The sequence below is a fragment of the Etheostoma spectabile genome, chromosome 12, assembly GCF_008692095.1.
Source record: "Etheostoma spectabile isolate EspeVRDwgs_2016 chromosome 12, UIUC_Espe_1.0, whole genome shotgun sequence".
Classification (NCBI taxonomy): Eukaryota; Metazoa; Chordata; class Actinopteri; order Perciformes; family Percidae; genus Etheostoma; species Etheostoma spectabile.
This window is the reverse complement of record NC_045744.1, coordinates 12990733-13004846: the sequence shown is the minus strand read 5'-3', so window position 1 is coordinate 13004846 and position 14114 is coordinate 12990733. Positions and strand designations below refer to the sequence as shown.

The window sequence follows — 14114 nt, the reverse complement described above, 5'->3', positions numbered from 1 at the left end:
TACAGATAACGTTAGTTGAGGGGCAATACATATCTGTAGTATTTAGGTACTTTGTCTTATAATCTTTTGGTCTGTAATAACAGTCAAAGGCACCTACCTCCAGTCATCCAGATTCAAACCTTCCTTGACCGGATTAATGCTTCCCTCATTTAAAATCTTAAGCCCTCTTTTACTGTTTAAGTATTAAGCTATTGATCAAATGTCACAAAAAAAGATCACCTCGGAGTACTTCAAAGACTGGCTGTAATATTTTTGCAGACGCATATTTCACAAATAATCATACTCTTAATAAGTAAATCAGTTCTAACCTGAAAATCAAGTGATTATCCTGCTATACGTCAACATGTTGCCCATGAAAAATACCTTTTTACAAAAACAAAATATCTCATAAAATAATGGAAGGAGCACAGGAATTTTGTCTTTCAGTAGAAGTACTGTTACCTGCCATTATTACTATTATTGCAACATGTTGGGATAAGATGAATCATTTGGATACAAACAGATTGAGGTAGATTTGAGGTAGAATAGATATGTAGATAGATTGTAGTGATTACTTGGCTCCTTACATCTGGAAGCCAATGTTTATCTCTCAGTGCCACTCTTAGATTGGCCTTCTCAGCCTTTCTTGTAGCAAAGACCCTGTCACGCTAAGTCCTGCAGAACACACACACTACAGTATTAGACAATCAACGGTAGAAATTTGTAAGACAATTGTGCAGTGTAGTCACTATATACAGTGTATTTGGATAAGAAATAGGAACAAAAATATAACAAAAAATTACAAAATACCATTCACTGGTAAAATGTTATATTAAATATCATTCAGTACAGGATAACTTGATTGATTAATGTGAATAGTTGTTTTTATCTTGATCATCCCTTTATTGTACATTTGAAAGTGTCCCATTACAGTATCTACACGTGCTCTGTCCTGAGTCAAATATGCCTAAGCCCAAACAATGTGCATAAGGACAGAGTATTAAAAAATTAAAAGGCAGATAAAGAAGCAGGATGCTTTGAGTAAGGCTTTGGTGTCTTAGCATTACCATATTGCAGTAATGTTGTTAGCAGGGGAAAACAATTCCCACCAGGAATGCGTGATTAGAGTCCATGAGATCATTCAATGAAACATCTTATCTTATTAACCTAATCACATACTTACATTGCACTGTTTTGGTTAAGAAAGCTGTATACTGTACCTGTCCTCATCTACTGTACAGCTCTCCTGATTGGTGGGTGGCCTAACAGTCCCACAGTGGGAACAGAGGGATGTTCATTGTCCAAAAGACATTTTTAGCGAGTTTGGCTTGTTACCTTCTTGGGACTTACAGAACGCATTCAATCTACCACGTTCCTCTTCTTTCTTTTACCTTCAATTAAGATCAGCACTCAAGACATACCAGTACAGAGGGCTCTGCCCATCACTCCTGTCCAGAAGGTATTTACTTGGCCTTCCTATTAAGAGGATCTAGGTACGTGATTGCCCAGGACTGAGTATTGATCTCGACATTTCAGAAGTATCATGCAATCCAGACCATAAGCAGATTCACTACAATTTTATTCATAGGACATATTTCACACCTGTGAAAATGCATCACATAAAAATAATTAACACTTGCACTATGCACTTTCTGCCCACTAAAAGCTATAGGTACATATCTTCATATAATCTGGGATTGCTCTCCTGTTAGTCAGTTCTGGAACAATATTTCATCCAAAACATCTGCCCTGATTAATGATACTTGATTTTGATCCTGAATATTCTGTCAGCCCTCCAGCACTCTAAATCTCAAAAACGTGCTGTTTTTGCTGGATTTACAGCAGCCAAGAAAATGATTGTGACCCGCTGGAAACCACCTCATGACTTGTCTATTCATACATGGACCCTTTCCTTTTTGGATGTCATATAAGTGGAGCTCTACACGGCTCGCATAAATTGAGAGCCAGGAAAGACTTTGGACACTTGGCTCAGCATTGCTGAATCTTGTAAAACTATGCTGTAGACTTGTGTTATAGCCTTCTTGCTTCCATCTGTGTGTGTGTTTGGCCCTCTTTGTCTTATGCTGGTCTCCCTGTCAATTCGCCTTTTTTGTTTGTGTGTTTGTTTGTGTCTGTTCCTGTGTGTCTAGTTTGTGTCTCTCTCCTTCCTGTACTTCTTCTCTTTGTTTTGGTGTGAAAACATTTGGTCACAGGGAGGGATTGTGGAGCAGGTGCAATGTGCCTACTTCAGTATTATTGGTGTACTTTTCTGTGTATTGCACTTATACTTAAATAAAAAAAATGTGATTGCAAAAAAAAAACGACGGTACAGGACACACGTAACAGACTCGAGTCACCGACCTCGTCAGACTGTCCGATGGCCAATTATCGGGTTAGTGTGTCAGGGCCTTAAGGTAACTTAACTAAAGCAGAAAAGACTTACTTATTTCTCTTCTCAATCCAGATTTAACTGTCTAACCTGTATGTAAGTGTACCTACAGTAATGTCGTCATAAGTACTACAGGAAAGTATATTGATACTTTAAACAGAGTCTACTTTTAAAGGTGGTCTGCTCAGGCCCTGACCCTATTTTAATTAGATTAGCTTCAAGAGCTGCAGCTTGGCACAGACCCACTGTTACTTGGTGTCTTGGCCAGGGCTGCACTCCTTCACATCATTCCCTTACACTGCCGCTTTGTCTACACACGAAGATGATCTTCAGATTTACTGAAACTGTGACTCAACCACAGACCTAGATACTGTCTCTTATGTAGATTAAACACAATCAGGATCTGAAGGTTATCCTTAATAGCTTAATCAAGTAATTTCATGTCTATTTAATTTAGTTCTAAAAAAAAATCAAAAAGAAGATGTAAAACTTTTAAAATATTAAAGAAGCAGACTCTATGTAATACTACTATTACTAGCTTGATTTAAAAAAAGGTTGAATAATCTTCACTTAATTTTTTTAAATGATTTGTGAACACCATATGCCACCTGAATTTAAAGAAATAACTGACATGTCTTATCAGGCTGCCACACTTTCAATTGGACAATGAGAACTTAATTTCATTACAGTTTGCCTTTTTACTTAATACTTACTTAAGTGTTACCTGAGATTGTAAGGTGATTAAATAATTACTGTTTTAAAGCACCCTGGCTAAGAGATATGCTTAACCGTTGCTTCTTTACTGTGGCCCTGAAGGTAAAAACAAAAAAGCATTTCAACATTTCAGAAAACACTTTAACATTTCAAAAAACAGTTCAACATTTCAAAAAACAAAACAAAATTTCACAAAACAGCCCTGATGATTTATTAAACACAGAGCCTAATCTGCTTTTCTGGCTAATTTGAGACCCAAGGAAATAAACCCCTACCCAAAGCTACCTTGTAAGCCTTGCTCACATCCGTTGATGTCACACATGGATCAGACGTAGCTACACAGGCAAGTAACTTTAAACTGCCTAAGTCACACCCACACACAATGAACTAAAATCCACTTGATCTTTTGTGTTTGTTCCAAATGGTGTTTGTAGCCATTGTATCATCATCACACAATTTATTGTAATTGATTGTATATGACCTGTGTTTAATAGAATTCACATGTAATTGTGCAGAAGGAAAATTAACATATTATTTTATCAATCACAGTGCTCTTCTGTCCACTAAATTGACTAATAAACACTGAGAAAACTTAATTTATGGTCATTTGTGGCAAACATATCCCTTCAGGGGTGTTTGTCATATGTAAGATTGCAAAAAATTTGACTGGTACTCTATCTTAACCTCCATCCATCCACTGTAACAAGTACATTAATGGTTTATAGCAATGGCTTAAATTTAGTCTAAAATAAGTCAAAGACTGTGCACGGTCAAGTCAAACTCAGGTTCAAGTTCATAGCCGCTTGAAACCAAAACAAAGACCAGTCTTTGTAATGTGTCATTTGAGAGTTAATTATAAACTTAACAAACATATTTGAATATGCAGAGTCAGGAAACCAGCGGTCATTTAGCCTTCACTGTTCATTCATTAGGTTCATTAGGTTCACCTGTACAGTACAGTCTTACACAATCCCATACATCAGCCTTGTAATTGAACCTGCTTTTGTGAGACTTATGTTTAGCTTTTGTTGGCATTGTGCCAGAGATGTGTTGGCTGAACTTTGTGGGCGTTTTAAGGTTGCAATCAGTTGCTAATGCATTATATTGAAAGGTGTGTCTAACGTACCCTATCTAAACTAATTTGATCTGTTTCAGTAAGCTAAACCTTCTGCAAATGGCATTTTAAAAGACCAATCTTTTTTCCTCCTATTTGGTACATATATCATATTAGCAATTTTGGGTCCTTACTGAAAGCAGTATGTTACTATCCAGATATCAAATGTGATGGGAAATTAGACACCTCCAATAATATGGTGATATAAATGGACATGAATTATTTTCTTAATATGACTGTCAACTCAACAGCAATGGCAGCTTCTGTCTAAAACGCAAACCCACCTGTTTCTTTGTGTGCTACCAAAATGTTCCACATTGCAACAGCACTCTGTATTGTTGGGTTTACTTCATCCACATTCAAATGCAAATGTGTAGAGTAAAAATGCTGTATTCAAATACTGTTTTATTCCCTTTTTATCTGAAGTGAAGCTTTTTGTTTTGTTTGTCTGTGTCTCTGAGACAAACATAAAGTGGGAGCCTACTTTAAGTAGTACTAATCACACCTGCTAATCCCCGCTTAATGGCTATGTAGGTCATATTTTCTCTTTACAGCGCTTTCCACTCTATTCAACAATTCAATATGAAACAAGCTTACGATAATTATGCTTACTTTTGTCATAAATGATACAGCTGTGTTACATATTGTGCAAAGTGCTTCCAGTGACACACACTAAAACATTTTTGCATTTTAATGTTATTTAAGATCCTTTGCACGTTCAATATACTCCACAAAAAGCACAGTTTACCTGTACTACACTAGTCATCAATGTTCTTTAGCACTGTAGTCAGTCTTGTTACGAAGACACAATATAAACATCTCTGCTTACACACTTCTTCCACCAGCTGTTTCTGTTCCTGCTCAAACTCCTCCCTGGAAATGGCTTTGCATTTGTTTCCTTTTCGTCTGCTCCTAAATTATTTATCACCTCCTCCAGTGAGACTGAACTTATCACCCAATACTTATATTCACAAGGAACACCATTGCTCAATTGAAATAGATGTTATTCAGTTCTACAAAGAAAGGGGAAAGAGAAGCCGAGGGCTAGTGAAAGGAGAAGTGTAACACTAAAATCCATTCTTATTACCAACAACAAATCTTTAAAAAGAGCTGCTTGATGTTCAAACTTGCCAAAATTAAACCTTGGCTATTGTGTGTCAAGATGATTAGACTGAATCATTAACTTTTGTCTGGAGTAAAACAGCTGACGAGCCCAGCTCTATTCGGAAGACTGCAGACATTTGAGTCTTTACCTTCTCAACAAGATACATTAGGATAAACCCTCAGGATGTAGGCCACTGCCTTCCACCACACTAGCCAGTACTAATGACTTAAGTAGAATGGAGTTAGTTGTAATAAACACAGATTAAAGCAAGTCCAGATTTATCAGTGCAATAATATCACACAGTTTTAAATAGTGTAGAAACAATAGATTTATTACAAGGTACTAAAACAGATTTTAAAGTTCACGTTGCTGCAAGGATACAAACATTCCGTAATTAGTAATTATAAAATAATGTTACATGGACAGAAGATTGGTTTCGATTTCCACTGATTCCTAAAAAAGATATCTAGAACTTTAGGTTCCTGATTATCTGGTCACCAGCTATTTTCTAACTTTATGTATCATCTGAATAATTGGAAGAATAGAAGAGCAGTAAGAACATAAGAAGGGGTATTACCTGCAAATGTGATAGTTAGTCCAGGATGTGCATACTATTCATTGACCAAATAAAATACATTTTTAATGTTATGTCTTAATTTTCTATTATTAAAGATGAAATTTCAGCAGAAGGACCATAAAAAAAAAGAAATGTTAGAACTAAATGCAAAAAATAAATTCTCATTATTGAACAATTTAATATTGAAAGCACCCCAGACTGAGATTTCAATCTCAACGGACTTTCCGGTTAAATAAAGGTTAAATAAAAAAATAAAAATATAAATTACTGTTACAGAAGATCTGTTTAAAACATTCCCCTGTCCTTCGGATTGAAGTCAAATTGTTCAATATCTGGCTGGTTGAGTGACTTGAGACTCCAACACGTGCAGACTTGAGACTTCATAATAGTTCAGCTTACCACAAAAGTACAAAAAAACTTTTTACCAAATTGTTCCTAAATAAATCTGTGTCACGCTGTCCCCCCTCCTCAAAGACATGGAGATGCATCCGATATCGCATATAATACAGACTTTTGAAAACTACCATTCAAGTCTATGTGGAGAGAGAGAATACTGGATTCACATGGAGTGGCACTGTGGTCCTGTATAGAACCAGTTGTGTTTTACTTTTGCAGGCCCATGCAAGTTAGATGATTACTGGCTGGTTCAGGAGATGTATCTATTGGATTATTTTCAACAGAGTAGATTCGCATTAAAATAAAACTTCTGCAGTGGTTGCATTTTTACCTTTATGAATTTTTTTGTGCCTCTTACTTCCTATTTGTCACACTTGTCAAAAAGTAATTTTCACTTTGCAGCGTTTCCTACAAGCAAGTGATGATTAGTGCCTGTGAAAATTACTTTAGAAGATGTATTTGTACAGTGAACCTCTTTCAAAGCAGGGGAATGGTAATTTGTTATTTGTGAACTTTAGCCAATCCAAATTATATCCTGTCCACTGGTTTTGATTGCTGACTGACAATTTCAATAAAACAAGCTCAGGAGAATGCAGCTGTTGTTCAAATTAAAGGTGCTCCTAGCGATTTTGGGTGTTGTTACGTCTTGTTGGCGTTAGAAGTATTTTCAAACAAAACAAGACTAGCTTGCCCCTCCCTCCTCCTCATCCTGTCCCCTTCCCCTCCCTTCTGTGCTTCAGCGCACTAACCCCCAACCCCCAAATCCTTATAGGCTGAAACGCTGGAACACTGTTTGTGTATGCTTCGTGTTGCAGGTGGGCACAGTTTGTTTTTGTTGCCGTTTGTAGACCCTGGGCTGTCTACAGAGACCAGGTTTTTTACAGAGTGTTCAGGGGACAGGAAACTCGCAGATAGTGAGGAGATGTTTGCTGTATGTGACAACAAATGTTGTAGCCTAAAACACACGTGACATTGCTTAGAGCACCTTTCATGTGCTAACTAAGAAGTAAATATTTCTTTTATGTGCTAAAATCAGGACATTAGTCAAATGCATGGATTTCACAGAAACTACACTGCATATATGACTATTTGACAAACGTATTACAATATGGTTACATCACCCCTGCATAGCAATAAATTCACATTTCCCGTGGTATTTAGTCAGTTTTCTGTAATGTTTATTAGCTCCCAGACAGTCCCTATTAGTGTTTAAAAAAAACTTTGAATCTATTATGACCATTCAGTTACAGGTTACTTTTGTTATCCATATGATACCTTTGTTACAGAATAATGAATTTATGTTTTGAAACTACAGTAATTATTTGTATTTAAATATTTTATTTGAATGTCTTTATCAAAACTGGGAATGATCTGTGATGAAGCTTTTAGGCTTTTGGCCTACCTTGCATATTCTGTTTTATTTTATTTTTTTGTCAGTGATAGTGTTTTTTATGTGCAATTATATAAATCAAATCACAGCCCGTTAAACTATTCTACTTCCAGGTATTATACATTTTGTAGTTGCTGTCTCGTCTAAATTGAACATTAACCATTGCCATATAACTTGAGGGAAAGGCACAGACACAAAGCTAATGATTGATGTAGTTGAGTCATTGTGAAGATGAATTTTGTCAATCCATTTCTATTTTGGTGACTGGGCTGCAGACTGTTCACGGAAAAGCATTTTAAAGGTGATCTCTTTTTCAATCAGAACCACGACACTGACAAAAATGTGAGGATTTTTTAATGTACTTGTAATAATGTAGTCATAATACTTGCTTGTTCCTTTCATATACAGGTTGTTATGCAATTTTATTGATGTTCACAATATTACTCTGCTTTCATGTTTTATATTGTAATTGTTATGTCTTTTGCCAAACTTAATAAGGATTAATGTCTAAATGGTCCTTGTTCTATTAATGCTAGTAAGAGATCTTCCCTTTTGGTAGTCTGTACTGGTTGTAGGAACTTATCAGGAAAGAAATGCTGCCAAGCCCTGATAACCTGTCTGAGTTGGACACAGTAGAGGTCACAGAACCCCAGGAAACCCAAACATACCACAAAAATAAGAAGCCCTCAGGTCATGTATCTTCATCCCAGATTGGATCTATTATTATGGCTTTTCTTGAGAGAAATGCTTTTGTTGTTCTTACAGTGGGCGCTGTTGCATTAGGTAAGTAGTTTTTAAACACTGTAATTTGTTCTCCCACAAAACCTGAAAATTGTCTTTTGATCTACCATTGTGAAGACAAATTGCAACCTAATTCTTACTTGCTTTGTAATATTACATTCAATACAATTACACTTTTTTGTCCCCTTGGGGAAATCTTTCTTGGAGTATGTTACCTATCCAGCACTGCTCTGTGTATTGACTCTTATGCATTTGGTATTTTGAATTCACTCATTGACAGCTTGCCAACTTATGTTTACGTTTCTTCAAGGGATTGGCCTGGGCTTTGCTCTGCGACGCGTTAATATGTCAGCCAGGGACATAAAATACTTAACCTTTCCTGGAGAGCTGTTGATGAGAATGCTGCAGATGATGGTGCTTCCTCTCTTTGTTTCCAGTGTGATTACAGGTTAGATCAAACTGGATATTCATGCTCTATTTGGTTTATCGATCAGTAAATAAATAGTTTGACTGACATGCTCATGGTAATAGCTTCTTGTTAATAATCACCTCAGTAGATTAACACCATCAGTTGCCACACCAGTGGCTGGTTCAAGTGTAACTTAGACAGCCTGTGTGTTGACCTGGGGCTCACAAAGTCACAGAGTCTGAGATGTTCTAAAATTATGTTTAGTTCCCCCAGAAAGGATATCTAGTGTATAAAATGACATGATTCTCTACTTTAGCTGATTTATCCCAACTTTTCACCTTAGTTTTAGTTTGATATTGTGGCCTCCCCTGTTCAAGTTAAGTATCATTCAAGATGTTTTATTGTTTTCTTAAATACTCAATCAATCAAAAACAAATACAATAATCAATCATTTCTTAACTGTGCACAAGTACATGTCCAAAATATTTGTGTTTAAATTGTCCAATTAATATGTATAATATTATTTTGCATGTTATATATTATATATTACAGACACATATTTTTATTTCAGGAATGTCATCTGTGGACAGGAAGGCTTATGGGAAAATTGGACTAAGGGCCTTTGGCTATTACATGGTCACCACACTTATTGCTGCATTCACTGGCATTGCCTTGGCTGTTATGATCCAACCAGGGAAATCATCCAGGGCTGCCTCAGTGTCCTCTAGTGGTAATGCAGATGCTGCACAGCCTGTGGATTCCTTTCTAGACCTAATCAGGTGTGTATCTTCCCAGAAAAATTCAACAACATTGTTAATGTAAATTACAGACAACAGTGTAATTTGTCACAATTAAACAATTGACAGTTAAGACACCTAATTAATCTTTTTGGTTTATAGAAATATGATTCCCTCAAATTTGGTGGAAGCATGTTTCAGAAAGGTAAGATCTGCAATGGCTATTATATGTTCCAAATCATACTGCCACTGTTTCATACTTACCAAAAGTAAGATTAAGTAACATTTTCTCATACTTTTTATCTAGTATAAAACAGTTTATTCCACGAGTGTTTCTACCGGAAAAAGTCTTGGTGTCATCAATATGACAGAGACCAGTGCAAAAAGTAAGATTCCTTTTTTTTTTCTAATTCTGTGATTGGAACTAAACGTTTTTTCAACCCAGTGTCCCTTATGCTGCTTTAACACATCCTCTGCCTGTCTGCCTTATTGTTGTTACATCATCACTACACCACCTAGTCATAAATATATTTCCTGGGATCTAGATGACACAGTACCAGTTCCAGGCACCTTAGATGGATTCAATATTTTGGGTCTAATGGGCTTCTCTGTTGCCTTTGGCCTCATCCTGGGTAGTATGGACACTAAGGGAAAACCTCTGAGGGATTTCTTTGACTGCCTGAATAAGGTCATTATGCATCTGGTCAACATAATCATCTGGTAAGCATAGGAGCATTTAATGAAGATGACTTGTGTCAACTTGACGTGTGTTTACTTGTTATTCATTATTAATGCAATTAATTGACCTGTATGAGCTATCAACTGTACGCTGATACCTCTCCAAAGACTAGGGCTAAGCAGCCGTCATCTCTAGTGCTTACTCTTAATTATAGTGCTGATTAAATGCTGTTTTATTTGTTTTTGTGAAAAGGTTTTGCCACAGGATAAATTATTAATTGTCTGTGTGTTTGTTACATGTCTGAGGTTAATTGCTTGTGATTTACTGCCTAGGTGATAACCTGTGTGCATGTGTGCGCTCTATCAAGCTAGCTATGAAATCTTGTGAAAACTCAAATGACCAACATGAAACCTCTCTTATTGCCTCCTATGCTGTGTCTTACCTCTATATCACAGGTATTCCCCAGTAGGAATCCTCTTCCTGCTGGCAGGACAGATTGTGAGGATGACAGACACTGTAGAGATAGGTCATGAAGTTGCCATGTACACTCTCACTGTGATTACTGGCCTCCTAATCCACAGCCTCCTCACCCTTCCCCTCATCTATTTCATGGTCACACGTAAGAATCCCTTTGTCTTTATGGTTGGTCTACTCCAGGCTCTCACCACTGCCTTTGGTACTTCATCCAGGTGAGCCAGAGTTTTGATATTAAACATAACATATGACAGATGGACAACAGTGGAATGGCAGCTTCCTTCATATACTATATGGGTTTGTACACAGTTCTGCAACCTTACCTGTGACATTTTACTGTATGGAAGAAAATCATAACATGGACAAAGGAGTGACACGCTTCATGCTCCCTATTGGGGCCACAATGAACATGGATGGTGCAGCACTCTATGAAGCTATAGCTGCGTTATTCATTGCCCAGGTTAATAATATGGATTTTAACCTGGGTCAAATCATTGTCCTCAGGTAAGCTTAACACACATTGAGCTCAGACTGGTTTCCATTTTCCATCCATTAACTAATTTTCATTTGTTAATGAAAATTTAGTTGTTACATCAGACTATGTCCTATTTAGTTTTAACATCGGACTATTTCCCATAGAGTTGAGAAGGTTTCTTCTCAATGCTAAAGCTTTAGTGCGTAACTTTTTCATATTAATGCACGTCCATTACATTCAACGTGCACGATCATGGAAGACTTATGTCATGTGGACGTGCAAACAGTTTTGTTGTCGTTACTTAGAACTCCTCATGGGGGCAACAGAAACCACTCACTGTAGCTTTAAGCAAAAACGCAAATTTTCTGTGTGTGGATCCACAAACATGAGTGTCAAACCTAAGAGCCCTGTTAACGGGTTGTGCTTGTTTTCTTATACACCAACAAAGATTACTTTACATAACCATCCCTGTTCCTGCTGTTCAGTTTGATTGTCACAGCTGCAAGCACTGGTGCAGCAGGCATCCCTCAGGCCGGCATGGTATCCATGGTGATTGTGTTGGAATCAGTTGGACTGCCCACTGAAGACATATCACTGCTCATGATAGTTGATTGGATACTGTAAGTGCACATGCAACCAACATCAGTTTCAGATCTTGAGAGTGGGAACATTTTTAGAACTTTTGATCATTTGATCAATTTCTTCAAAGGTCTGTTTGAGGTTTTGTAGTTTAGGGTTAGGGTAAAGGTTGGGCATAGGTATGTTGTGACAATTAGAAGTTAGTGATTGTGATTACATTATATCAATGAGGGTCTTTACAAGTAGAAACACAAAAGTTCCCAAAGTTTAGAAACTGCATTTTCTGTTATCCTGGTATCCTATTGTAGGGTTTGAGTAATTTATTGCCAAATTGGAAATAAAAAATATTATCTCTTATGTTTTCATTAGTATTTAATCACCTGAAATTAAGAATTGTTGTGTTTTTGTTTAGAATGAGCCAATTTTATCAACATTAGGAGTGAGTCTTCTTCCACTAATTCTGCCATGTTGCACCACCATGTTTCTACAGTAGCCCAGAACAGACAATTAAAACAATGGTTCTAGAGAGGGCCATGCTTGGCACCATACAGTCTATGCTTGGCATGCATGAGAAGTTTCAGTTGGTTCTAATCTGCAACCTCACAGCTAGATGCCACTAAATCCTACACCAAACAGTTAACTGAAAAAACCATGAGAACAGTTTTGACAATTAATCCAGGTTACAATGTTATTGATTTTGCCTGTGACAAAAAAGTGTTCTGTAACTTTACATTTTGTAACCAATCTAAATGTTTGAGTGTATAGTTGTGTATGTAGTAAGTGTAGTGACACTGACAAGTGTAACCTCAGATCTTGTTGTTTGTTGATAGGGATCGGCTGAGGACCACCACCAATGTGCTGGGTGACTGTGTCGGTGTGAGTGTAGTGCAACATCTCTCCAGACATGAGCTGCAGTGCTGCAGCCCTCCAGAAAAAAGCTTGTTGGAAGAAAGCTCCCAGTTCTGAGCACCATGAGGATTTGCACCATCTTATATATTATTGTAGAGTAACAACAAAATACTTTTTAATCTTTGTTAAATTGACAAGGTACATTTTACTACTTAGTATACGGTGGTAGTCGATAATCACTTAGCTTGCAATATGGACAGTTATCCCCAGAAACAACTTTTAGCTCTTCAAAAAGAAACAGTCAAAGAAACCCTGTGACTTGCAGATGTTAGTGGAATAGACATCAGAAAGGGGCAGGTCTTCTCCTCTGTGAATTAGTTGCCCCTGCTTCTGCTCGGCTTAGGAAGAGTTTGGAGATATAACCCTCAGCACTACAGGAGCAGAAGGAATTAACATCACACTCCCTGCAGCTTTGCAGTTTCAGCTTGATGCATGACATGGTGGTGTTCTATGTATGTTTGATACAAAATGTTAAACTTTAGGATTTGATAAAACTAGTATAGACTGTCAGTATTTGCACAGAGAGTATACATGTTATTGATAAATTAGTCCGTTTGTGCATGTATACTGTAACTAGTGTTGTCTTGGGTTTGTTTTTAGTCTGATTTTGGCCCCATAAGGCTTACATTTTATGATAAAACCTTTGGCTGCCATTATTTCCTACTGATATAATTCCTTTCTTGAAGATCAGCAGACTGTACTTTGTGGATTGTGGAAAATTAGATTGATGTTGTATAGTATATCGCAAACGTGATTAGTCCAGCACACTATTTCCTACCTTGTTGCATTGTAGATGTGTCTTTCATAGGGAACACTCTACCACCATCTGGTGGCAGGACTGACAACACTCAAGACAAAAAATATCTTTGACCCAGTTACACATGGATGATGAATCTAAATACATATAAAACTGTTTAGCAATCACTGAAAGTAAACACAATACAGAGTGAGCCTGGAACTGAAACAAGATTTGTTTGCAAAATGCATGTGAAGTGTATTAAGGAAAACACAACAGAACATTCCAATTTCATCTTATTGACCATAAAAAACACTCAAAGATCTTTAGATAGTTCTCACACAAGATACAATAAGCCACAATTAAAGCTAGGCAATCCTTTCTTTGAAATAAGATAGAAAATCTATAACTTATTTAAAAAAAATGTTCTTAAAACACCTTAAGCTACCTTAACTATTTCAGCATCTCTCAACAGTACCTGGTTTATGGAAAAACAAATTGTTTTAGTCACAAGTCTGGACATGTTGCAGTGTTTCAGTGCTGTGCAAAGTAGCGTTATTAATAGAATACTGTAAACACACCCAAAATGTTTTGCCAAGCAACCAATGGCAAGAGAAGAATAGGAAACTGTGGCTGCCCCCACTGGGCGATGAGTGTACTGCCAGAGAGAAGCCGCTCTGTGTCATCGACATTGCCCAGAGCTCAGTGCAG

General features: G+C 37.0%; 1 protein-coding gene and 1 long non-coding RNA gene across 2 annotated transcripts in view; both read left to right on the top strand.

The window, feature by feature from the left end:
• The first annotated feature begins 2305 nt into the window (after nt 1–2305).
• LOC116698725 (uncharacterized) overlaps nt 2306–14114 on the top strand; it is a 350926-nt gene continuing 339117 nt past the window's right edge. The window contains exon 1 of the long non-coding RNA XR_004334290.1: nt 2306–2393. This is a non-coding gene — a long non-coding RNA (uncharacterized LOC116698725). The remainder of the gene's footprint in view (nt 2394–14114) is intronic.
• LOC116698710 (excitatory amino acid transporter 1) lies at nt 7584–13743 on the top strand. The gene is made up of 11 exons (XM_032530815.1): nt 7584–8006; nt 8224–8447; nt 8716–8853; nt 9386–9593; nt 9714–9756; nt 9859–9937; nt 10097–10271; nt 10686–10919; nt 11014–11208; nt 11665–11799; nt 12589–13743. Exons 2-11 carry the CDS (start codon nt 8258–8260, stop codon nt 12722–12724), a joined length of 1533 nt encoding a protein of 510 aa, XP_032386706.1. The 5' UTR covers nt 7584–8006; nt 8224–8257; the 3' UTR covers nt 12725–13743.